The 27,496-nt window shown below is 40.5% G+C and overlaps 1 protein-coding gene across 14 annotated transcripts in view; it reads right to left on the reverse strand.

Annotated features, from left to right (window-relative positions):
- Positions 1–1,993: 1,993 nt before the first annotated feature.
- The window catches only part of ZMYND11 (zinc finger MYND-type containing 11), a 95,594-nt gene continuing 70,091 nt past the window's right edge, over positions 1,994–27,496 (reverse strand). For 7 of the 14 annotated variants that reach the window (XM_081297430.1, XM_081297431.1, XM_081297429.1 and 4 more), the window contains 11 exons: positions 19,726–19,803; positions 19,123–19,215; positions 16,958–17,045; positions 16,349–16,452; positions 15,289–15,366; positions 14,418–14,536; positions 9,240–9,447; positions 8,791–8,859; positions 7,634–7,906; positions 7,210–7,395; positions 1,994–4,279 (listed from right to left, as the gene is read on the reverse strand). In XM_081297430.1, coding sequence (XP_081153556.1) covers positions 4,157–4,279; positions 7,210–7,395; positions 7,634–7,906; positions 8,791–8,859; positions 9,240–9,447; positions 14,418–14,536; positions 15,289–15,366; positions 16,349–16,452; positions 16,958–17,045; positions 19,123–19,215; positions 19,726–19,803 — 1,419 coding nt within the window. In that variant the 3' untranslated portion in view covers positions 1,994–4,156. The remainder of the gene's footprint in view (positions 4,280–7,209; positions 7,396–7,633; positions 7,907–8,790; positions 8,860–9,239; positions 9,448–14,417; positions 14,537–15,288; positions 15,367–16,348; positions 16,453–16,957; positions 17,046–19,122; positions 19,216–19,725; positions 19,804–27,496) is intronic. The other 7 variants (XM_081297435.1, XM_081297428.1, XM_081297424.1 and 4 more) reach the window with 3 other exon arrangements.

Raw genomic sequence — 27,496 nt, forward strand, 5'->3', positions numbered from 1 at the left:
TCTAACAAGTGTTTGCTGTGTAAGCACCTGTCACAGCTAAGCCGCTGACACGGCAGGGACTTGCCTGGGACATGGCTTCTTAGGATGCTGTTCATGGGTAGCCACTGGCCACAGGGGAGGGAGCGCGGCTACTCTAATAGAGATGTGCTAAATTTGGAAAATTTACTATAAAACAATGTAAGTTGCTGTTAATAGCTTTAATTACGTGTGGGAATGATATTCAGATATATAAGGTTAAGATAATTTCCTGTTTCTTTTCACTTTTTTAATATGGAAATTAGAAAATTACATACATGCCTCACACTGTATATTCTCATTTAACAGCAGCATTGCTTCATGGGGTGTGTAACTCGGTGATTTAGTACTTCTGTAAACTTACACCCCTTTAGGGCCTTGCCTCTCACTTGTGGTCTCTGGTCAGCACAATCAATATCACCTGGAAGCCTGTGGGTGACGCCACAGATTCAGATCCTGCATTCTAGCAAGGTCTGCTGGGGGTTGGGTGGGGGTGGGGGGAATCTGCGTGCAGGACGCTTGAGCCGGCTGATGTAGATTATGGTGACTCTTTTTCCTACCCATATTTTTGCTTCACCAATTCCACTGACCAAGGATTCTTAACCTGAGGGTCGAGATCATTCTGGGCCTCAGGAACCTACTGCACTGTGCAATTTTCTTGTGCACATATACACATGTACCTCTTTTCAGGAAAGTGTCCTTTGCTTTTTTCCCTCTAGGATGGCAGCACTTTGGAACCTGTTTGCAATGCAAATGATGGAGGTGGACCTGGCGATGCTTTAGCCTCCCCACCCCTCGCTCTGTGGTCCTGATGTCAAGTTGGTGAACCCCTGAATTAGAGACTGGAGCAACTCACAGCACGGTGGTCTAGTCAGGTGACCAGAATGTGATGTGCCCCGCAATGAAGCTGGCATCATTCAAACTGGCTGCAGAGGTGACGTGAGGGAAAGATGGTAAAATTAACTCTAGAAATGTTGAACTCAATGACATTGGCAAATTGCAAATGTTTCAAATAATCTAACATCAAGGATTTTAAGAAAATAATGAGTTTGCAGTGAGACCAGCCTGAGTTGGAGACAGCTCTGCCACTTACCAATCCAGCAGGTCTGGCCAGTCATTAATCAGTGGCGATTTACCTGCTGTCCCATCCTGTTGAGAGGTCACTGCTTTGCTGTACTAGTTGCAAGATTTTCTTTCTTATTACAAGACTGCTTCACACAAGAATCCTATTTCCAGTTGTTTTTCATATTAAATATTGGAAAGTGGCTGGCCGCTCCCTCGTCTCTAGCCACCGGCCTCACCTGTCCAGTCTGGTCTGCCCCTCTCCACTCCCACCAGTCCACGTCTTCCTGGAGCCCTCTTCCCTCAGCCTGGGGTCAAACACTGTTTAGTGATTCCCATGCAGATATGGGTCATTGCTTGTCGGAGTCTTTTTTTTCCTGGAAAAGCTGTTTTGAACACAATTATTATGCTAAGGCCCAGAATCAGAGTTGGTATCACACAGAGATTTCTAAATGAGGACCATGGATTGAGGAGAAGAAAAAAAAAGACAGCAAAGTGAGGGTGACAAGAATATCCTAGTATCACTGTTGGAAACATACAGATCCTGCTGCAAATGGGACTGCAATATTCAGGCCTGAGCCAGCTGAGCCCAGCTGTGGTACACAAAAAGGATATCCACTGATACCTGAACAGAGGACTCCTACTGCAAACTCATGCCTGCTGACCACACCAGGGAACAGAGAGGGCAGAGAGAGGCTTGGCTGACATGCAGGCACCGCTGTCACCAACACACACTGATCAGCCTCTCCTGCCCTTGTGAGAACTGGTCAGGGAAAATTCAATCAAGTGTCCAACAGTCAACTTAATACAGAGTTATACAGTCAGCCACGACCGCCCACAGCATCTGGTCAATACAGAAAGTGAGCTGCGTTTAGTCTTGGGGTCTGGACTAAATCAACTTATTAAGCCAGTTGTGTTTTGTTTTTTAAATACATTTATTAACCAATGTTAACACATTAAATGAATCTATATATTGCTAGTCAGAGCAGCTTACAAAATGCCAGAATGCATCATAGAACTGGACAGCCACAATGGATAATTACAATGTGCATAGTGGCTAAGCTCAACACCTTGATATAGCTTTATGATTTGCAGAAAATTTTTAATAATGATTCCTAAAACAATCAATTGTAATTTTACCTAAAACTTTTACAAAACCAGGCCACAATCTTTTTTTAATTTTTTTGTTTTTTGTTTTTTTTTTTTTAAACACACAGTTTTCACACTGTAGTAACTGGGAAATGTGCAACCGTGTCAACAGAGACAAAAAAGCCAAAGTAACACGAATCTCACGTTCATGCAGCTATCAGTTAAATATTACATACTCTGGAATGATCTTACACCAAAAATATTTCCACAATAACTTGCTCTCATAGGGGTGGATCGAAGTCTCAAAACTTGAAAACCAACCAAAGAAGGGTAAGCGTGCTTGGTTATGCCATCTCTGTCCGCGCCATGGCAACACCGACCAATTACACAGCAACGGGGAGGGAACCAGGACGCCGAGTTACTGCGTAATGTAAGTCCATCGCGCGCAGTGGGGCTACTGAGTGGTCTGTACGAATCCTGTGCACCATGTGGCAGTAGTTCGTTGATTACCTTGTGTCACCACCATCCGCAACGGCATGGAGACCGGATGGCTGTTTCACAGAAGGCCCGCTGACGTTTCCATCTTTAGAGTGACCCTGACAAACCTGGAGGAAACTTTTTCAAAGGCTTTTCTCCAGATTCTTCCACTTCCATTGTGAGTAATTGCTTTAATAAATATCAAAGGTCTAAATAAATATTTACAAATTATTTCTCTAACCTCAAAAAATAGCTAAATGATAAACGGGAATTTGACTTGGTCTAAAATCAGTCTTGGAAAAGAACATAAATTGTGAGTTTTTTTTTTTTTAAAGAAAAGTAATTTAAGATTTCCTGGCTGTATTTTATATATCTATGTATAAAAAAAATCATTATTCAACTATCGATCCATTCCTATTGGTAATGCTTCTTAATCCAGACATTCCGCAAAATACAGACTTTTTACAAATCACGGCATCTTTAATACAAGAAAATTAACATGCATTATTCTTCATTCTGTATACAATGATGAGTTCATTAGTAGGCAGAGACCCACTACCACAAACATGACTTAGGCTTCTGTGAAACTAAGTGCTTTCTCTCCCTTGTTAACTTACAGACACGAGGTGACACCAGATAATAGGCAGTTAGGACGGCACTGGGGAGGGGAGGGAAGTAGAAAGGAATTTGTATGCCTCGTCTATAATTTCACGTATGGATAAAGGTAGTTTTTGGTTTTTTATTTTTGTTTGTTACAAGCACTCATGTTAGGACAAAGATGAAATGTGCAAACTTTAAAATTTAAATATTCATTTTCTCTAAGATCCAGCTCAGTAAAAGATTACCCCAGTTCCCTGCAATTTTAAACTACAAGATCAAAGCTAATAATTTGTTATAAAAGTTATATATTGAAAAGAAATAATGAAAAACACAATTGGGAAATATTTAAGAAAAAATACGCAGGACTAGCCCTGCTGTGTCAACCCTGTTCCCTAAATTTAATCACATACCCACTGGCATAACCAACAGATAATGCCTTTGAACAGTAAATCAAGCTGAACAAAACCAGCTCAACAAGGTTAAGAAATAAACGTCACATCAAGGTAGTATGTTTTATTTCTGAAACAGTTCTGTAGTTCTTACATTCAGATCTATTCTAAATGTTTCTTTGTTAAACTCACTTGTATTCACCTGTTGTTTTTTAAAGATCTGTTGTTTAAAGGTTAAAATCTCTGTAAAACCTAAAAATGTTTTAAAATTTGCTGAAAATGCAACATATTCTCAATTAAAATTCAGTTAAAATAATACCCTCCACTGATGTTACTTTAACCCCCTGAAAAACTCCGGAGGAGCATTAACAAAAAATTTAAACTACTGTGCAAAATTTCTTCACGAAAAGTGTTTAAAGGCTGGTGCAAAATGGGAAGCAAATTCTAAACAATTTTGGCTTCTTGGAAACAAAAACCGCTGTGTCTGAGGAGTGGCCGTCGGGGCGCTCTGGGAAGGGCCGGCTTCATCTTTTCCGGCGACAGGTGCGCTTGTGTTCTGCGTGCCAGTGCTCCTGCTGACACTTGATGGAGCAGTAGGACGTGTTCCAGCAACAGTGGTACATGGCCTCCTCTTCACAGTTGTAGCACTGCAGACGGGAAGCAAGGCGATGCGTGAGATTCGTGGCCGGGTAAGAAATGGGCCCAGACTGCAGGCCTTTACAGCTGGTTTAAAGCTCTTTATGGCTCAAACTTAAACAGCATCACCAGGATGCTGGAACTGGAATGTGTCCTTTTCATCAACCAGGGGAAGGAAACCTAGGGGATGATGCAAACTCCTGCTCACCTGCAAAGCATCAGCTTTTGTTCCTGTCTACAGGGCCCTTCCGCCAGCACACAGGGGCTATTATCTTTTCTTTTAAAAGCTTCTGCCTTCGCATACCTTTCTAGCTACAACCTATTATTTTGCTCCTCCCAAACTCTGTGAAACAATTGCCTGACTTCCGGTTTCCCTTTATTTCCAATGCTGTCTTGCAACCTTCCAGGCCATTCAGTTTGCTATCATCAAGATCACACTGACCTTGAATCTCGTGGTCAAGTGTCAGTCTTCATCTTACTTGACAATTCCTACTTGACAGTGTATGGAGTATTGTTTTCTTTTCTTTTTGGTGTCATGTCTGATCAAACCCTGGGCCTCCAGCATGCCAGGCAAGAGCTGACCCCAGGCTCATCCATAGGCCTGGAGACCCTTTCAGCTGTCATAGCTCCAGGGGAGAGGCATCGGGATCGAGAGGCCCAGATGCTGCTTGACATCCTACAGTGCACAGCCCTGTTCCCCAACAGCGGAGCACACCCACACGCTCAGCACTGAGGCTAGACTGTGGAAGAAGAAACCATGTGAGAGTAAAAGCTCAGGTTTCAGGCTGGAGTAATATCATAGATAGTCACCCTGTTGAGAAGGAACAGGAATGACCTGGAAGATGAGAGGCTAGCTTTGGATGCAAACCTTGCTGGTGGGTCAGCGGAGACATGCAAAGACTTCGGAGAGATTCATACAGGTACACACACCATGAGATGCAGGCTTGGGGGTTCTGGGAGAAGAGCTCACATTTGGTTGTAAAATTTCCACCCTCTAACTTTGTTCTTGAGTGTATATTTATTTTTTTCAATACTGGGGATTGAACCTAGAAGCACTTTACCACGGAGCTATCTCCCCACCCTTTTTTTACTTTAAGACAGGGTCCTGCTATACTGCTGAGGTTAAACTCAAACTTGAGATCCTCCTGCCTCAGCCTCCTGAGTCACTGGAATTACAAGCATGTGCCACTGCACCTGGCTAATATTTTGAGACACTTTGTGACCTTGTTATGTCAGCAGCTGCAATTTCATTAAGATGCTGTTAGAAAGGTAGAGCACACTTAATTTCAGAAACCGCTCGGATGAATCACATGGTTTGGGATTAGAATATGGGCCTGTACCAATAACTGGCCATGTGACGTCAGTCTGTATTTGGTTAACTTCTATCTTAGCTTGCCTTCACATAACACTTTAAACAGCACCATCCCTTCTCCTGTCTCCCAGGTGTCCTAGTAACTCATGTGCTTGTGCATTTCTGCTTCTCTGTGGATGCCCTCAGACACCATCACGACTCACGCACTCATCTCAGCACCCGTGCTGTGTATCTGGCACACCACACGCTTTCTGTCCTGTGATCCTGTTCTACTTGCACAATAATGTAAAATACAATTTGATAAGCAGAAAAGATTGGGATTTGGAGTTCCAGCTCACGAAGATGAGCTCCAGCTCTACTTAGTTTTAAAATCACTGTGCTGTCCTAAGCCTTGATGCCTCATGGTAAGAAAAAAAAGTATTAATATCAACGTCAGGGGCTGGGGATGTGGCTCAAGCAGTAGCGCGCTTGCCTGGCATATGCAGGACACTGGGTTCAATCCTCAGCACCACATAAAAAAAAATAAAAATAAAGATGTTAAAAAAAAAATCAATGTCAGCTGTTTTACAAATGGCAAAATGCTTAAAATAATAATAATAATAATAATAATGGTAGTATCATAATTCCTTACTACAGCCTCCTCTTCCCATTCCTCTGGCCTTCTGTGGACTCATGGGGGTTTCTTTTCATGGGCATCTAGTGACTGCTTTCCTGCTTTCTGCCTGCATGAAGACATACTATCACAGACCTGGTCTCTGGGCCTTGTTCTGTTATTACCTTGGGCACACCTTAATTCTCCATCTGGTGATATTTACTCCATTGTTCACCAGTCTTTCCTAATAAGTTATCTCTGCATATTCATCTAAATTATATGCCATTTCCTCTTGCCAAATCCTTGTCACAACTTTTAAAATGTTTAATTATTTAATGGAAAGTTTATTTATAAAGAATAATGCAGTCTGGATAAGATGAAGAATTAAAAGTAAACTGTCATAAAACACCACACATAAAGTCATTAAAATTGAAAACACACTAAGAGCACTTCTCCCCACTCAGTGTTGAGGGGGTGTAGGAAGAGCACATGGTCCTGGTGCCTTCTGGAGCTTCCACTGCAGCAAGGACAAGACTGACACCTCCAGTCAGGTTTAAGGGAGTGTAGTTAGAGACCAGTGAGATGCTTTACTATAAAAAGAAAGTAATTAATTTCTTTAAAAAACTCTAATGCATAAATGGCAGGGACAGGGGAATCCGAAAATCTCTATTGCTGTGATACTTATATTCACAATTTGGATACTGTGTCTTAGAAGTCACCAGGTAAAAAAAGTCAGGGCCAGGCCATTTGCCCAAACAAAATACTTGCATAGATGCCAGAAGATACATAAGTTAATTATACTCAACATGTTACGTACTAACATGTTTCACAAAATGACCCTGAGTAGGGGTCTGTAGGTGAGAGATTACAGGACTTTTAATAAAAACGTTAAAGTCAACAATTACATAGTTGATATTCTTTCAGTAATATGCACCACGTATTTGCATATGCCACATATCATTTCTGAGTGTGTTTGTCAAATGGGCAGCACATTTTCAGAGAGAAGGTTCTTTAAAAAAAAAAAAAGTGATATTTACCCACTGCTTCTTCTTGGTCTGAGAAATTAGTTGTTTGTGCTGTGTTGCTAGTTTCTTGATTTCTTCTACAAATTCTTCTTTACACTTTTCCTTTACTTGCTTACATTTTCTGTCCATCTCACCCTGCATGTTGGCTACAGCTTTATTTACAGCTTGTCTTTTTTCTTCTTCCATTTCAGAACGCAGCTGAAAGAAAAGAGTCAACCCCTGCTGCTTTACTTCAATCTTACACACTCAAAAACTCAACCCGCAGTTTCTACTGAAATACGTGCCTTTTCCCTTGATTTCACTAAGGTGTGTAAATGATTTTGGTGAGAAAGTTACTATTATTAATTAAAATATTGTAAAGAATGTTGGTTTGCTACCAGTTTTAACAGCCTCTGTGGGAAACAACTGGTTTCAGCCTGACAACAAACAGCTTTACCTTTTCCAGAGCTTCTCGGACAACTCTCTCGGTCTCTCGCTTGTGGTCTGACTTCATCCGGTCTTTAAAGTCATTGAAAATTTTGGTGTATTTGTCATGGCACATGCTCTGGCAGATGCCATCACTGGTGGTCTGGGTACTTCGATGCAGCATCCTTGGGGAAGAGGCACTTAACTTCTTGGTCTGAGTTGACACCGATACTCTCTCAATTGGCTGAGGCATCGTGGGAATTTCTTGGCTAGAACTTACTGCTTCTGTCTCAGGCTCTGGTTCCTAAAGGGTGAAAAAAGTGTTCAGAGGCAAAATAGGGCAATATAATTCACTAGTTCAAGAACAACTCTAGGAGGATAAAAATTCATAGCTAATAAGCTGCTATTAAAAACATGTAATAAGAGGAGCTCCTGTTGAGTGTATTTTTCCAGTTTAAAATAAATCCCCCCGAACCAACCAATTAATGAAAAAAATGCAGTTAATAGCTATAATAATTCTAAAATAAATATCATTTAAAATTGTATTATGTTAACACTGTGCATTTTGCTTTTATTTTATTTTTTTGCAGTGCTGGGGATTGAACCAAGGATCTTGTGCATTCGAGGAAAGCACTCTACTGACTGAGCCACATCCCCACCCCTGTGCATTTTGTTTTTAAAATAAACAAAAAATTTTGTTAGATAGGATATAAAATCATCACCAACTTACAATCACTTCTTTGGACAAGATTAATAAATTTCCTAAAATCCTAAACCACTTCTCACTGAATATATGGGTGGAATGTACCCAGACTTACACAGCTTTAAAATATGAATAGCTTCATTATAGTTCAATTTTTAACGGTTGCCATAAGTGACTTCCTGGGTAAGTGCTTTGTCTTCAATAGTGTTCTGAAAACCCGCCAGATTCCCAGGACAGGCAGCAATGTGCCCTTCCCACTTAGCAAACCCACCCAGGCTGCTCTAGGAGAACCGGGCTCTGAGCTGGAGTGTGCCAGGATAGTGGCAGAAGACAGGGAGGGAGTCAGAAGCATGGGCTTGAGCTTGATGGATATTATTTGGTGACCATGGAGTTTACGACCAGCTACCAGAAGTGACTGTCCTGACCACCACACTTTGGAAATCTCCCTTTCAATTGCCTGGACAATTGCAAGGTTGGCCACTTACTTCCTTTTTGGGCTCCACACTTTGATTACGGCGCCCTTTCTTTGCTCTTGGTTCTTGAGTGACCTTCAGCTGTGGGCAGTATAAAAGTAACAGCATATTAATCAAGACACCAAAATACCTCTGCTGCAGAAGCCTGTGGAGGACCCCTACAGGGCAACAGCACACCCCCCTTTCTGCCTCTGCTCCTTCAGAAGGCTGAAGGCTGCAGAGGGCCAAGATGCCCTCGAGGACGAGCCTCTACCTTCGCTCCTCGATCAGCTCAAGGTCACTGATGTTTACATCTACTTGTTTATTTGAACTGGTTTCTGTTCTCTCGTGCACAGCACTTTATAAATGTTCGTGTGAAAAGGAAAGAAAAATGTCAAAATCTGTTTACCATAGTGAAGCAAGCACAGACCCGCCCCTACGTAGAAGAACAAACACACAGCGCTCACCCAGGCCAGACCCACCTGCTCATTACTGGTAGAGGAGATGCTGGATTCTGCCTCTTCCTCACCCCGGTCCTCGTTCTTAGACTTCCAGAACCTTCCTTCACGAAGGAAACGCTGGTGCAGCTCCAGCTCATCACAGGCCTTTTTCCAGCCCATGCTGCGCTTAACATGCAGCCGATGCACGTTGACCGTGATGTCTTGGATGTTTTCAGAAGGAATCCAGGCCCTTCAAACAGCATTTGAAGGCAGGTATGGTTAGGAACGCCCACAATGTGGGGCCATGTGAGGAGGCGGGGATGGTGTGGGGTGGGGGTGTCCTGCCTGCTATAAAGCACCGGCTGCTGAGGCTGTGGGCCGGGGCTTGACAGGCCCTTACCACGCAGGAAGGAGGGAGGTGGCATTCTTTTTCTACACATTCAAAGTCATCAGAATTGGAGTGGTTCACAAACCACTCCGTTGGCCCCATTTGATCAGCTTAGCTTGTCATGGTTTACATGTACCTTCTTCACAAATCCTCTTAAAAAGTTGCCTCTTTCTGTTTTTAATACTGTAAGCTAGTAGGACCCAAGCAGCTGTTTTCAAATTAGCACTACAGAATCATCTAAAAATGCACAGAAATTTTCATGAGATATACATGTTATTCCATATAAGATGAGGGTATCTAAAAATTATTACTCAGTTATTTATGCTGTTAATCAATTAAAAAATGGAGAAATGTGTATATTGCTTACCAACAATGTACTTAGTCATGAACACAATTTGAAGTGCCTCTGAATGATGTGTAATATAGATGGTAAACTAAAGAATGGAAAACTATATTTGGTTCTTTTGGGAAGAATGCTCAAACTCAAGAAAAAGTACCTGGCTATTAATCTCTTGCCTGGACTTGAATTACTACCCATGTAGAATGTGGGATCAATTCAAGAGGTACACTGTGCACCAGGGGCAGGCCCCAGGAGTAAAAGGGCTTGACAACGTTGGTTTGGACAGCCAGAGATGTTGCTCACAGGAGGTTAAGGGTAAACCATTAACTAGTGGCAGGAGTCCAGTGAGGTCTGGGGTCTCCTGATGACTGCGATGACACTTCATATACTGTCTCTGTCCTTAAGGAGGCTACAATCTAGCCAGAGAGAGCAAGAAATGATACAATGCAGCACAAGGTAAAGGAGGGGAAGAGGTTGCCACCTGCTTGTGAAAAATCAAAACCTCCGACTTGAGCTCCACCTTGCACGATGAGGGAGAGGTCCCAGACATGGCACAGGAGACAGGAAGCCTGCGGACACCTTGTTGCCCACCAGGTGTTTCCTAGGCAGATACAAGCTGGGACTTGGCCCTGCAAACACACAGAGCCTTGCTCTTCTCAGTGTTCTCCTTCCAGAAATGTAAAGGGTGTCACGAGTTTCATCCTAGGCCTCTAATGATGGAGTTCCAGAAATAAGGGCCATTCTGCAGGAATCTCTTGAAGAGTGATGGCCACAGGTGCCTTGGCCATAAATAAAGACTTCTAATGTGTGCATACAAGCTAAGCTATGTGCTTTGTAATTTAAGAGCACTTTAAAAATAGTAATAAGCTATACTGTTAGATACTAGCAATAGTTAAAATTGTTGCATTTCCATAATGTTCTTTATAAATACTATAAACTTTATATTTATAATACTTTATAAATACTATATCAACACTGCTTCATCTGTTGTGTGGTTTGTTAAAAACTTTAAAGCATACTACATTTTTTTTTTTTAATATTTTTATTTTTTAGTTCTCGGCGGACACAACATCTTTGTTGGTATGTGGTGCTGAGGATCGAACCCGGGCCGCACGCATGCCAGGCGAACACGCTACAGCTTGAGCCACATCCCCAGCCCAAGCATACTACATTTTGAAAAACTTTAATGCAGAACACAATTATGTTTGTGGAAGAGCTCCTTGCCATTGGATTTTGAATTAGTATTAAATTCACTTTTATTTAATGAATATTTTTTTTTGAGCTCCCATTACATAATAGGCAATTAGCAAAAGTGTTTTTGTTCACTTTTTTAAGGTGCACTCTTTTTTTTTTTTTTTGGGTACTAGGGATTGAACTCAGGGTTGCTTAACCACTGAACCACATCCCCAGCCCTTTTTTTATGTTATATTTTTGAGACAGAGTTGTGCTAAGTCCTTGGGGCCTAACTAAGTTTCTGAGGTTGACCTTGAACTTGCTATTCTCCTGCCTCAGCCTCCTGAGTCGCTGAGATTACAGGCATGCACCAACATGCCTGGCCATGGGTTGCTTTTGAGAGAGAATTCTGTTAATAAGTAGTGCTCCCCCTGGAATGAACTTGTAACTTATGAGGGTATTTTTTCCTCTTAAATTAAACCATCTGTTGAATATAATAAAACTGATTCACATCTGCTCTTAAGTCTCAGCGCAGTTCGTAATACACTTCTACTCTCTTTCATTCAATCCCATTACTATGGACAGACTTCAGTTTTACAAAGAATAATGGTTTTTAAGTACCACAAAAAAGAGGTGTAATGGTGCTGTCTATGTATGTGTCAATCCTGAATGCTCTGAACCTATATGCAGAATGAAATGGTCCAATGATCTGAAGTTAAAAGAACCTGAAATGTTCTACCTCCTTGCCTGTTCCTGACTTCCTGGCCCCGGCCTTCCCAGCCTTCAGCTACTTGTGGCAAAGGACTCAGGTTTCTTTAGGCAGTGAGATCTTACCAGGTGCTTTTTTTCTCTCTGGCAGACAAAAATATGCAAATTCGACAAAAATCCCACCAAAGCAACTTGTGTGTGAGTGCAATGGCAGGCAACTTTCATGTTGGAGGCTTAACGACCTGCCCACTCCAGGAAGCAGCAGCATCAGAACTTACAACAGGTGGCTCTTTCTGAGTCCTATTTTTTTGGTGCGTGGAATTACTTAAGCAAGTAAAAATTCATGATTACAATTTCACGTTTGTTTTCAATAAATCAAACATTCTGATAGAATTTTTAATATATGACCTTACCAATCACTGACTTCAAATACTTTATTGGTCATATTGTATCCAGGAAAAGCAAGAAAACTGTTTATACAGTGAAATTGTAGAATTTTTATTTTCTAAAAGTAAAAACTTTAGAGTCTCATCAATGCAGAACTGTTTAGGCAAAATTTTGCAGGAAATAAGAAGCTTGGGGGAAAAAGCCAATGGCAATGCATTTCAGTGCTTTAATTCTCTCTTCAGCTGACAACCTTATACAAAAGGTCTGAGTACACTAGCTCAGATGTTCTTTGAAGATATTCTCTGGATAGTACATGTAAATTAACTCAGGTTATTAAGAAAATGTCATTTATATTGAAAGATATTATAAAGCTACTTGTAAATTGGCAAAAAATAAAAATAAAGAAAAGAAAAATATATAGGTAAAAAAATTCTGATTATCAGATCGTTCTTACCTAGTAATATAGCTTTAACAATTAACTGTGAAGTTTTAGTTTTTATAAGTCATCTGTGTCGTACTGAATGAATTTTTTAAAAAACTAAAGCAAGTCACCCCTCTCCCTCACGTATTTGTGTCGTAAGAGCTGCCCTTGGGGGGTATTCACTCCGTGCCAGATGCTATGCCCATGTCCTTACATATTACACTTTCTTCTACCCTTACAGAAACTCTTCTGAGGTGGGTGCTGTAGAGGTCTGCATGTTACCAATCCTCAGAGCCGATGGGTATGTCCTGGGAGGGCAGAGGTTGGCGAAGTCAGGACACAAACCCAGGGGGCACTGCCCAGCCATTTGTGAGCATGCGCTGCTTCCCTGTGTTGGTGAGAACTCGAAATCAACGAACAGGCTGTACTAAACATGGTAAAACTACTATCTACTCATCAAAGACCAAAATGTCCATGTGTATTGTATTGTTTTATTGTCGCAGTGTTAGCTGGGTATGTATCTATCTATGAAAGAACAAAGAAATTTAAAGTATTGCAAGTTTTTGTCACCTAACTTAAATTAAAGGAAAAGTAAGTAAAAACTCATGATGGGGAGAATAAGGCCTTTCATTTTGTAGATTCTCTGACAACAATGACCAGTACACAGGAACCTCACTCACCTGGCATGACAGGACACACTAAGGGGCTATTGATTTAAATTCTTTTAGATAATGTAGATGCTTTTTTTCACCTTCCCCCTTATTTTAATATATTTGAGTTTTATGAACCAAAAAACTTGATGTGAATTCTTCTGGCGGGGGGGATGCTAGGGATTGAATTCAGGGGCACTCAATCACTGAGCCACATCCCCAGTCCTATTTTGTATTTTATCTAGAGACAGAGTCTGACTGAGTTGCTTAGGGCCTCACTTTTGCTAAGGCTGGCTTTGAACTCACAATCCTCCTGCCTCAGCCTCTAAGATTACAGGTGTGCACCACCATGCCCAGCTTGATGTGAATTCTTGAATCTTTTTGTGGCTTCATTAGGACTCATCAATCTCTTGAGTCCTGGGATAGTCACCAGAGACACTCTAAAATGTGAGTCACTACTAGTGACAACATTAATATGTCAATATTTTAGACTTCCTAAATGTCAATGTTCAATAGTACTAATGCCCTAGTTCACAAAGAAGGAGGTATTGTAATTTCATCGGACAATAGTTCAGCATACTTTGTATATGATACTTGGACTAGGCAAAATAATTTTATGCTAATAAGATGATTTCTACTCTTGGGGTCTATGTGTGTTTACATTATAAATATATAAATTTAAGTTTTGCCATACTCATCTCCCAGAAGGAATATTGTGCAGATATGTATACACCACCCACAGGCACACTTAACACATTAGTACACGTTCCCAAGGTGTAAGATCCACAAGCTCTAATCCCAAACTGACTACTGTTGTCTGAGGTTTAACAGGGTCTTGAAGATAGCTGAAATAGTAATATCTTCACAAAATTGTGAATTAGAAAATCTAAGGACTCTTCCACCCTACTGCACTATTAATCTTATTGCTAATATGCCTCTAAGGATCAATGGCATCAACTATTGAGAATGCCCTATTTAGCAAAGAACATCTGAAAATTATCTGCAAATATAATTTAGAGAACTTATTACTAGCTGCACAGTCAAGTGCTGATTTTATTTATTCCATTTAAGGAAAAGCTTCACACTGTCCCTCACAGAGAAGCCACCAGCCTCAGAAGCACAGCTTAATCAGGGCACATGGTTCCCATATTACCTCTGGTGGTGGTGGCCAAAGAAGCGAACGTCAACTTGATTGTCCTCTTTTTGCATGACTTTGGCTGGCCAAAACCCAAAACCTTTCATTTTAGCCCAAACCAACTCATGATTAGGTATCTGAAAATTGAGGAAAAAAAATAATATTACTAAGGTAAAACATTTTAGGCTTAAATGTAAGTACATATTAATATTTAACTACTTAGTATGATCCATTATTTTTAAAGTATATCTTTTTTACCTTTAAGAAAAACCCAAAATTTGGATTGCATAAGAGTGGCGATATAAACCTTATTTCTCAGAAAGAGCAGGAACAGCCAAGGACGATGGGAACAAGAGCGGCAAATAGAATGCCCTAACTCTGCTTCAAAGAGAGTAGCCTGGGGTCGGCAGCATCAGCATCACCTGGGAATTTATTAGAAATGGGAGGATTTCAGGCCCTGTGCAGATCTACCAAACCAGAAATCTCCATTTTCATAAGCTGCACAGTGACAGGTTTGCACAGTAGTGTCTTAGAAGAGTGGCTGCTAAGGCAGCCTCAGAGGCCAGTGTCACTGGGGAGCTGACCCTGAACGCTTGAGGCTCTTGGGCAAATGCTTGCTGGATTTACACAATCCCAAGCCGACCTCGCATCCTCCACTTTACCATCTGCTGAGGAACAGGATGTCTAGTCTTACTAAGTACCTCATTTTAAATTGAAAAATAAAGAATGATCCATTATTTACCCCATATTTCAGTTCACACTCATGAAAGCTATATGTAGTATGAAACAAAAATATTCATAAAGGATTATATTCTTTAAGCAAACCAGAAATACACTTCCTTAGAGAATCATGTTACACACTTAAGTAAAATGACAAAATTTCACATACGCAAGGGTAGCAGAACCAATTGTCAGGACGAGCATTGGATAAATAGAAGCAGTTCTTGCAAAGTTGTAGTTCATCCAGCTGAAAAAGAAGAGCAGCTATTTCAGTTTACATAAAATGTACTCCCACAAACATTCCCATTTATATACATAAACAGACATCAACTTTGTTCTTTATGTAATCATTGATCAGGTTTTTAAATCTGCAGTAGGTAATAGAAGACCCTGTCACTCTCCTGCTAGAACCAGCCCCATGGTCTTAGATGGCAGGCACATAAAGGGAAAAGAAAGGCCCTGAGAGGCAGGCGGGGTCTGACCCAGAGTTGTGCCCAACTCTCATCAAGGGCATTTCCTCAGAGGGGTCTTCCCAGGATGCCCCTCCTGTTGGTCCCTGGCTGCTTTTGTAGCCTTTCTTTTACAACTTGTGACCGAATGTGTTTTCTCAGTTTCTTGTTCCAGTCTCTGTCTTTAGAAGATAGCTGCTCCCTGAGTAGGAAGCCTTAGCCCTAGTCACCATTTTATTCCTCCTACCATATTGCCTGGTACACAGAAGGCAGTCAATAATCATTGTTTGAATGAATAAAAAACAAACATCAAATTTGAAATCAAGAAATAAAACTTCTTATATGAATTGATGAACTTTTGCAGAGGTAATATGGTTAGAGGTAAGTGTTTCAAATAAGAAAGGCCACACACTCAAAAATACTTCCTTAAATTGCATTTCATTTGATGTACAGTAGGGATGTAAATATGAACTCTTAATTCAAAGAGGTAACATTTGTAGCTGGCCTAATAGAACACATTTACCTGCATTATCTCACTAATATTCACAACAGCTTAAGGGTATCTGAAAGTTACTTAGTGGTCAAATCTAACTCCCAGAATTTCTATTTGAACAGTTTTGCCAGAATTTTTTTTTCCTATTTGCATTATTTCCCATGTATGTCAAAGAGGAAAATAAGTTTACATGTAAGGGAAATGGGTAAGGAAATGTGAATAAGAACAGTGGAACCCTGAAATGTGCTTAGATTGCAGCAAGCCCGATGATCAGGCATAAAGAGTACCTCGTGACATGTGTCTTTGTAGAGCATCCTCGCGATGTCCGCTTGCTCACTGTCTGCTGTAATTAAAGATACGCATGACCTACGATCATCATCTAGAAACACAACTGGCAAGATTAGGATAGTCACCAAGTCCTTTGAACTTCTCAGAAGTGGACATATGCCATTTCAAGCCAAAATATGTATTTTAAGTAAGATTGACGCAGCAAAATAAAATTCAATAGGCAGCTTTTATTTTATATTCAACACAACCACAAATTTTCTAGGCATAGAGTGAACTCTTACCTTTCAAAAATGGGATATTAATAGGGAAACAACAGATTTACTCAAAGTGCTTGCAAAAAACCTCTCAGCTAAGACAAACAAACACATAAAAAATTATAAAGAACAATAGATTTTTATCATTTAGTGTGCTATAGTTTTGCCTTTGGCGAGTCAATTCTATAAGCTACATCACCATATATTCATAAATTTAAATTCTACCATTTCCTATGTATACATCATAAAAATACTTTTTGAATGTAACATTTTATAAAAGACATTTCTCATTAGGGAATGTAAATGACATTTTTTTAAATTAAATGCACACAAAAGAAAAAAAAGATATTCAACCTCCATAGAAAATCACTGTGTTGTGGAGAAGCAACTGAGCATCAGCTTTGAATTCCTCATAACTTCGGTATTTCCCTTCATTCACCTTCTGTAGAGAGCAAGACAAGACATTACTAGAGGAAACATTGTCTGGATCACAGTCATAAGATTAGAGAATGGGACACAGCAGAACTCTTCAGGCTAGTGTCAGGACCACTGCTGTATTACAGGGAACATGTGTAAAGGAAATGGAGACTGTGGCTGTTACAGAATGAGGAGTGTGGCTGATCAGAGACCCCTGCGGTCACCACGTCCTCTACATTAATTTGCCAAAGTGAATTTATAATTTGAATCTCTCATTTTGTAATAATGATACGAACTGCTGCTAAGCTTTATAAGTACACCAAATGCTCTTTCAGAGAGGAATTTCAGAGGAAATCTGAGGGTTTGAGGGCCATACTTTTGAAGAGGGATATGGCCAAATCACCTAGAACTAGGTAGCACATTCTCATCCGACAGGTTTAGGAAATGGGCATGAAGATGGCTTGGAATGCCATTGCCTCTGAAGGTCTTTTTTTTTTTTTTTTTGCCTCTGAAGGTCTTAAGACCCAGGCTCCTTTTCCACCCTGGCTTTGCAATGCAGCTTTCTCCCTGTGCAAAGACCCTGTTCACCGTGGGGCCTCTCCATGAGGGCTCCCCGGCTTCTTCTACTTAGGAGTTTCCACCACCTATCTACATCTATGCCTCATGGATCATTTGCAAATATTAATGTTTGCGTTCCACCCTGAATTTCTGATTGCAGTGGGCTAGCGTAAACTCAGGGATTGGTATTGTCCAGGAGCCCACCCAGATGATCCAATACACACTGTGCCTGGGAACAACTTTCCCAAAGCCCTCCCAAAGCACCTTGTTTTGAGTTTTGTTCTTAATCATGGTCATAATTTGGTCTGGATTGTAAACTGATTAAATCATAAAAAACTCATCTTAATGATTTTCCTGACAATACTGCCACTCATAGTCAGCACAAGGGCAAGACACACTGGTCCAGCCAGCCTTAACCTGGGTCTAGCTGAACCAACTGGGAGAAGGTGAGAAACCCTCACAGAGGAGGTGGCAACTGAACTGGGTCTTAGGGTGTTAGCTGAAGGGAAGCTGCAGGAGCAGAGGCAGGAGCGGGAAGGTGTGCAGGAGGTGGGCTATGCCTGTGGCTGTCTCCACAGCTTTCAGGCTGTCTCCTGGAAGCCAGAGGTAAAATTTAAATTACTTTTTTTGTAATATGAAGAGGCAACTTTAATCTTATGTTGACATAACATAGCCACAGCTGTTCTCAGCTACTAAGAGGATCACAAAATGTGAGATGATTTTAAGTTATTCCTCTGATCTCTCTAGGGTATTAGCTATTATGGACAATGATAAGATTTTAGATTTTCCAACCTGACACAGGAAGTACAAAGTACAAAGTTAGTAATCCAGCAATCCTGACTAGAAACTGACTACAGTTCTATTGGGACTCTACTGTAATTTAAAATTGAATATTAATAAACTCATTAAAAGCCCTCAGCTATAGTAGGTAAAATTAAGTACTTTAAGAGTATCTTCAGTTTTCTAAGCATAATTTTTATTTTGCTTATTTTATTATTTCCCAAGGACTCTAGATCAGTGCTATGTTCTAAGTCCTGCCTGAAAGAAACCCCACAGCACAGGGTAACCCTAGAAAGCCATGTCCAGCAATGAGTACTTCACAGATGAAATATTAAATTGTCCAGATGAAAATACATTTACTTCAATCAACAAGTACCAAAAAGCCTAAGTCATTTAGGATCTGTCCTTTTAAAGATGACAGTGTACATTAGGGTAAGTTACAAGAAACTGACGGGTAATCATGCTTTATCTGGTGGTTACACCTTTTCTTGCTCTGGTGAGAAGTGGAAAGGAAGCAACCAGAATCCTGGTTTCACTGCTAAGTTTTTCTTTAATGTGACAGTTAAGGAAATATATCGTGGGCTGGGGCTGTAGCTCAGTGCTTGCCTAGCATGTGTGAGGCACTGGGTTCGATCCTTAGCACCACATAAAAAGTAAATAAAATAAAGGCATTCTGTTCATCTATAAGTATAAAAAATAAAATTTAAAAAAAAAGGAAAAGAAAAGAAAATGTATCAAAGCACAAGTAAAAGGAACCAGTTTACCTCCTGTATGGTGGGAACATCGACAGCTGAGTGCACCAGCCTTCTGTACATCGGGTGTTTATTGTCTTTCCCCTTCTTATTAAGATCTATAGCCTAAAAGGTTGTTAGATACATTAATTTTAAATGTGGTTAAAGAGAGACAGGCAAAACTTCAATTCCTAAAACTCAATATATTTTTTCTGCCTTTAAAGAGAAATTGTGGGTTGTGTGCAGCTTAGTAGAGCACTTGCCTAGCATGCACAAGGTCCTGGGTTCCATCCCCAGTACACCACACACACACACACACACACACACAAAAAAAAAAAAAAATTCCATTTTAAACAGTAATTGTCAATGAAAATGTTAATTGTGGAAAATGAAAATTTAAAATTGATCTCATGTTGCTAATAAGATGCTTGTGTTAAAAAACAAAGAAAAAAGAAAAAAGCCTAACCAGCCTAATGCAGAACTGTTTACTGCAGAGAAGAAATGTGATAGCATTGGTTTTCACACTTCGTATTGCTATATTCACATTAGTTATTTCCCAGCCATTAACTCTGAAAGAATGAACCAGAGCAAAGTATATCTGGTGGGGATCATGAAAGACTCCCTGAAAGAACTCACCCTCTCCTTCATTCGGGACACAATGAACCTCAGGTACGTGCCCATCTCCTGCTTGTTTGTATTCTTCTTCTTAATGCTCTGTTAAAGAAAGAAGATGCCAAATATAAGGTCTAATAGTTCATATGTCCATATCTGTATAAAAATATATAAAGGATTAGAGTATGCAAAGATTTTATTAAAAAATGAATTACTTCCAATATTTGATAAAGAGCAATGTCTCATATATGCATAGCAGAAACAGCATTTGATGTTACAAAGTGTGTTTGAAAAATACTATGTTGGGCTTGGCATAATATCTGAGAAATGATAAATATTTTCTTTTCTTGTTATTTTGAAACTCTAATTTTCAGATAAAAAGAAATAACAGATATAATGGAGGATCTTTTTTTTTTTTAACCAAAAAAACGAGATTAAAGTCCTTAAATTAGCAATATTGAATAGAAAATTTCAATACAACATTATTCTTTGTTAAAAGGGTTATTTTTAAAATCTGTGTCACATGAATCATACATAGTGCAACTGTGCGCTAACGTATCTATTTTAAAATGTTACAGGTCTGTTCAGGAGCAACTCTTGCTCCTATTAGTCTGGCCTACAAGCTAATTAGGTTCTTCCACTCTCAGAAAACTTGAAAACAAAACAAATAGGAATCTGCCTTTCATGTCATACTTAGTTGGGAGACAAGACACGTGTTTCTATGTACAGAGTCAAGGTCCGGACATGACAAATTGAAGGCAAAGAAGAAATGCTGAACCTCTGAAGGCAAATAGATCCCACTGCCAAGGAACCTAGTTGGTCTGGCCGTGTTTCTGTGGATTTGTAACTTTCTCAGGCTACTAGATTATGATTCTCTGTCTAGTGATACAATTCCTGCTGAAAGAACTTTATACACAGGAAGTCATTTTAATTTGCTAAATACAGCAGAGGAAAGAACAAATATTTCTCATGTAACAGGGCTTCCAGCTAAAGCTTAATTCAACTGATTATACATATACATAACACTAAAATATCTGAATAAGGTGGAAAACAATCTTATTTTCAAGAAACTTGATTTCGGGTGTTTTGTGGTACAGGTGCTAGCTTCCTTCCACTCGAGCTTCTCATTTGGATTCTGCAGGAATGTGTAGGGCAGACACAGTGCTTTTTTTTTTTTTTTTTTTTTTTAAATACAGCTGGACATCACTCCTTGGCACCTGGGCTGGAATTGCTGGAGTTGGGACCTGTGACCTGTTTCTGTTTGCCATTTCCTCATATGGCTCTGATGTGTGGTCCAGACAGAGTACCAATGGCATAGCTATGGAGTTCAAAAAGCAATGAGATTTCCTGGACCCCAGGTTTACAGTCTTTGGGGGAAAATGGTTGATGCAGCTTGGGAATTCTCTCAGTCTTCCCCCCCACCTAAAAAAAGGATAAATGAACTAAACTGAATTTTAAGTGAGTAAACTAGCCATACTAAGGGGAAAGAAAGGATGAACTCAATTTATGAACACAGAATTTGATATCTGGCCATATGTACCGCTTAGAGACATATAGAGCTTGAAAACAAACATCAAACTCTAGATTTTGTTTTTCCAAACAAACACTGCATTAGTGTTTGTTTGGAACCAGAGACTGAACCCAGGGCCTCACATATACTGGGCAAACTCTCTACCACTGAGCTACATCCCCAACCCACAATTCTTTTTTTTTTCCTTAGTTAAAAAAAAAAAAATTGTTTAGACTTTCTGTGTACAACCTGATTTGAAATATGTATGCACTTTGGAATGGTTAAACAGAGCTAATAATCACACATAGTACCCTCACATACTTATGTACTTATGATTCTGTGTGTGTGTGTGTGGGGGGGGGGGGGTCGGGACGCTGAAGATGCTCTGGCTTTCAGTAGGATTCCCTGTTTCTCATTCACACAAGCATTTGTAGACTATCAGTGGCGCCTCCCAGGAGCTGCTTCTTGTACCTCAGGGGAGTGCAGGATGCATTCCTGGGGGCACTGCAGCCTTTTCATTAGTGCTTTTGGGCAAACACCTTTGGGCAAATGTCCTTCCACACATCCTCTCTAGACTAAGCAAGCAGTTTGATGTGTTGTCAGATATGGGGAAGAGAAAAGGTAAGATGATCAGACGTGGCTGCTTTTTACAAGCAATTAGAAAAGTCTATATTCCTTTACAAATAAGGAGGAATACAAACAAATCCTTCCTGCTATGTGCCTTACTATCTTGTCAACTCTAAAACATTTTGGGTGCACTACTGAAATTCAGATATCTACCTTGTCACTAAGTTACGATTTTATGAGTCTTGTAATAAATAGTATCACTGGGGTTACAGTTCTATTAACTGGTAATATATTATTCACAAGAAATATATATAATCAACACTGCTGAAATAGTTTTAATGTTCACTAAATACTGTGCCCACTCTTCTGTCAATTAAGCAGGGCAGAAACACCCTCTTCTTTGGACCTTCCTATAACTCCAGCTAAACTGGAGCAATTCCAAGCCTGGCTCCAAGCTGTCTCATGGAAGAAGTGGCCGTGGAAAGGGTGCCTGTGCACTACTGAATGGCCTCAACCTGGCCAGCTCAAAACCCCAGCTTCTGTCTCAAGGCTGCTATGTGCACAGAAACATGTTTTTCTTTCTGTGTTCTAAGCAGAAGCCTGTGACACGATTTACCCTACAGCTGGTATCTGAGCACTTTGGTTTTAAAGCCTCATAAAACAAAGCAATGCAGGGTTTCTCTATGGGCAAAAATCATGCATTGCTAGAATTGGAATCAGTACCACTATAGCTGCAAGGACCTAAGCAAACTGTTCTTTCTTTGAAACACTTATACTATTGAAACACTCTGCAAGGGAGTGGGAAACCATACTTTGGTTAGGTTTGGGTCACTTGTGCACCAACTTGCTCCTGTGGTTACTCAGTTTAAATGCAGATCTACAGTTCCTGCTGTCCTGAGAAAGATTTTGCAAAATTGTGGAGGTTGCATGATCTCACAAACCTTATTTTGTTTGTTTAAACATTTTTAAATGAATTGTTAATTTAGTGTAACCATGTGCAGCAACATTTCTTTGTTTTGGGGAAGACTATGAATGCACAGAGTTCATGCTAAGGACCTAATTTCACAAAACTACATAGTATAATAGAGGATAAAAATCCGATTTTGAATTGTGTTTAAATTTACTTAGAGCCAGGCTGCTAGAATAATTTTTCTCAGTGGAATTAAGAGGGTGGATCTGAGCCTGGAAAAATGAATATTTCAGCAAAGTGTGAAACAAAACAAGGCCAAATGGACAGAAGCCACCCCCTCCTTCTTAGCGTTATCTGATGAAAACTGTCTACGATACTTTCAAAATACTGCCCTTATAGACTATTCCAAGAATCTCTTATTCCTCATTGAACAAAGTGCTCCTCAGATTGAGATATCCTACTTCAGTTGATCACATTATAACCAACCGGGAAGTCTCTAAAAAAAAACCAATTTCCTTTTATATAAAATCCTAGAACAGGCAAAACACACCTACGATGGAAAATAATCACACAATAGCTGCTGGGAAGTGGGGATAAGCTTGGTGGGATTTGGGTGGCACTGGTATGTGCTCTGGTTTACCATCGAGTAGGACCCGAGGATGTTTGTCAATACAATGAAAACTTCCTCAAAGGAAAAATCCCAGCAACGCCAAGGTGCCACTCCCAGCAGTTCTGGTAAAATTAGCTGAGGAGTGGGGCCCAGATATTCAGTTCCAAAAGCCCCTCAGGTGTTTCTGACATGCAGTTGTCACTGAGAACCAGCACCCTAGCTCTCGAAGACTTGAGACTGCTTGAGTACAGACACACGCAGGACAGGAGTTGAGATTCTAACCGCAGAGGCTACGCCGAGTAGTACAGGGGGGTATGTCTTCAAAAGCTCTCTTTTAAAGTGACCTTGGAACGGTTATCTGAAGTTTGCTCTTAAGTCCTCACTTGCCAGGTTAGAATGTCCTCAGTCTACTTCTGTATTGCTATCACATGTCAGAATTCTAGGGTAGCTATGCTTGAAGGATTTATTAGTTCTTCTCAGTTATGGTTAGAAACTTCAATGATTTTGGCTGTATAGGAGTGACCAGGGCTGGGGCTGGGGCTGAGTAGTACAGTGCTCGCCTAGCACGTGCGAGGCCCTGGGTTTGATCCTCAGCACCACATAAAAATACATAAAATAAAGGTACTGTGTCCAACTACAACTAAAAAATAAATATTAAAAATAAATATTAAAAGAAGATTATTTTGTTAGAAGCTTCCATATTCTTTGCTTTTAAAATTTTTTTTTACTTGTGGCCCAAGACATCTTTTCTGGAGATAAATAAGGGATTCTGTTCCAGGCATTCTCAAGAACCTAAACACACATATACACTTCAGATGGCGGGTGCTCAGTGGCCCTGACCACAGCGCCCGGTGACTGGCCAGAAGCTGGCAGGATCCCTTCCCAGAATCAGGCTGAAGAGTTTCCTTGATGGACTGAAGCAAACGAAAGCAAGGACACAAACAGACACAAAATCACTACCAATAATTTGTAGGAACAAAAGGCTTGCTGTAAGATGCTTTCACATTGGATAAACATGGGGTTTCTTTCTGATACTTGAGTTATATAACTGAGAGATTCAGTACTGCACAAAAGAAATCCGAGAACATTTCACCCTCCGTCCCACGGCTGTAGGGTAAAATTCTGGGGATTTCTTAGGTAGCCATGGTAGCACTGCCCTACAGTTGGTGCCTATCAGCCAATCCAGGCACCCAGAGTGCCTTGAGAGAAAGTGACTACAGCAATGGAGACCATAGGAGTAGCTCTGCAGGTAAATGCTACTTTGTCATCTAACTAAGCTGACAGCAGGGCCAGAAAGACAAAACACAGTGCCCCCCGCAACAGGTGCAGACTGCCTTGGGCCCAGCTCTTCCTCAGGCTGTGAAGCACTGTGCTCCTCTGTGGGCCTTGGGATTCCTCATGAAAGGCCTCCTGTAGAGTGGCTGGTCAGACTCCACCATAACAGGAACCGGTACCTGCTCTGATCACCTGGTAGTCCTCCGGAGTGATTCTGGACAAGATCCACAAGTAAGAAACAAGCCGTCTATGATGTGGCAAAGTTGTTTGACTATTTTAAAATGACAATAATCAACAACTAACTGAAGCTGACTTGTGTGCCTACAACTCCACTAAAATGAGAAAATGAGTTACAGACGGCTTAGGGAGAGGGTGGAACCCTCCTTTACTTTTAGGGGAAACAAACAATAGGAAATCTTGGACAGCTTCTTGAGCAAGGGCTTCTTAACTCAGTGAGAAATTATTGCCGGGCTATGTCCAATCAGATGGTCCTGGGGAGAAATGACAGGCAAGCATGCACCGAGTCACTTGCCACCCTCGATGCCTAGGGAGTTCTGCACTAAAAGACACTATGAGCAACCACTGATCCTGTCAAGACTGATCCATAGCTGACTACTGGTCAAGATGCTCAAAGATCATTATTTGGAGGAATATTCAGGACTAAATGATTTCATTGGGCTGAAATTTTCAACTCTTCCTGAAGACCCAGCTTTCCAGTCATAGAAACATATTTTGGCAGAGACCTGACTTGTAGAAATATTTGTAATTTTAGTACACTGAGTATCCAAAAGTGAAAAGTGAGAACTCCAGATGTCTTTGTTAGGTAATATGTTAGTATTACTGGAGTTCACTATGCCCAAGTCCCCATGTCTGTGATTAAACAACACAGGGTTTTGAACTTTGTGAGGGATACTCAATATCCAGAATGTCATGTCCATACAAACTGACCAAAGACCGGCATACTTGAAGTAAAGGGACACATGACAAATACTATAGTCCTTGCAGCCTCCAGTTAGTCTAGGTCTCTATAACTTCATTCTGCTGTTTTAGTGAAAAGTAGTTTTAAGTGACGCGTCTGTACCCAAGTATGGCCGTGTTCTAACAAAACTTTTGAATACTGAAATTTGATTTTTTTATTATTATTTTCACATCACAAAATTATCTTCTTCAACAATTAAAAAATGTAAAACCCATTCTTGGCTCATGGACTACACAAAAACACAGGCTGGCCCTGGACTAGATTGCTTTGTGAGAACAGAGTCCATAATGGTCAACTTCAGTGTTCTGTGGTGGCCTGGTATGGCTTCTGGCTCACAGTACACATTATGAGCAGTTGAACTGTCAGAAGTCATTAGTAACCAGATTCACTCCTTCCAAGAAAAGCTACTCCATGTGGTTGAACTGGGGCAAGAGGGCTGGCTTGGGGCTCAGTGGTCCGGCACTTGCCTACCATATGTGAGGCACTGGGCTCGATCCTCAGCACTACATAAAAATAAATAAATTAAGGTACTGTGATCATCTACAACTAATTAAAAAAGAGAGAGAATAGGAAGATGGGCTAAGCACATGGCTCAGGTGACAGAACATGCCAGCACACACTTAGTTTCTATCCCCAACACCACACACACACAGGGAAGATGCTCCCAAAATGCAAAGGTTACACTTAAACCTGTTAGTACGTTAGTATATCCTGACTAGCATGAATAACTATGTTTACTTCTAATGTGTGAGCCACTTTATTGCCAGAAAACATTTAAATAATCCATGGCTGCCTTATTTATTTTCTCCTTTTTGGTCTTTTTGTGGTATTGTGGATCAAGCCCAGAGTCTCTACTACTGAGCTATATACCCCCAGCCCTCCTTGTTAAATTCAACAGTTCACTTCGGTGTAAGTGGGCTACACCCATCAGTGGTCCTCACTGGGAAAGGAGATTCCTTCCTGAGCCTCCTCCCCCGAGATTGGGTTAGGCCTCTGGAGGCCTTTAAACACAAACACCATTGATCTGGTGGTACAGGTGGCCTCTGGATCTTACTTGGATAAACACTAATCTGCATATAAATTACTTATACTGTTTTAGAAATCAAAAAGCTCCCCAGATGTCCTCTATAACTGTAACCACAGAACACAAAAGAATCAAAATGAATTTGACCTGCACATAAATTGTCTATGTTGCTATGGATATCAAGAAACTCTCAAGTATTCTCTACACCCACTAGCAACAAAGAAATCACAAAGAATTAGTAAAACCCAATAATCTAGATTTTGAAAGCAAAGCTGGACTAGTGGTGATGAATGGCCCATGCCTACCCTCTCCCCACTCCACAGGGACACAGTAGCCAATCATGAAAATCATTTTTCACAACTATTTCCTAAAAATATACCTACGTTCAATCTTTTTCTCCCTCAATACTGACACACTGAAGTCAAGTCTCATCTGCAAGACGAGGAGAGCTGGGCTTTGGGCCTGCTACAGAATTAACAGAAAGTCTGACCTGACACCTCAGTTTGTACGTGACCTGGTTGAACTGCAGTGGGTTCCAGTGCTCTGGCCTCAATCTCCTGTAGCTCATCCAGCAATACTTATTTGCACTTGAATTTCTGACAACAATTTGTAGGTTTTTAAAATTTGATATAAAAGAATTTAAGTTTAAAAACTTCCTCAAAATTATTACAAATATGCCTTCTTAAGGGTAAAAGCTGGAACCGGGAAGATAATTCAAACTACTAAGAATATCTACAGATGGGTTCGTGGAGTATATTGGCAAATAAAGACTCCACCCAGATCACAAAGAGCCACTTCCAGGTTAAGAAGCTGGTCCTGCAGAATTATTAATGCAGAGTATCCCAAGACCTGCTGGCCCAAGTGGACAAAGATAGCACCTAGTGCTACTGTAGCTGCATCTATATCAATTTCTACAAGTC

This window comes from Spermophilus citellus, assembly GCF_964194105.1.
Source record: "Spermophilus citellus genome assembly, chromosome: 6".
Taxonomy (NCBI): Eukaryota; Metazoa; Chordata; class Mammalia; order Rodentia; family Sciuridae; genus Spermophilus; species Spermophilus citellus.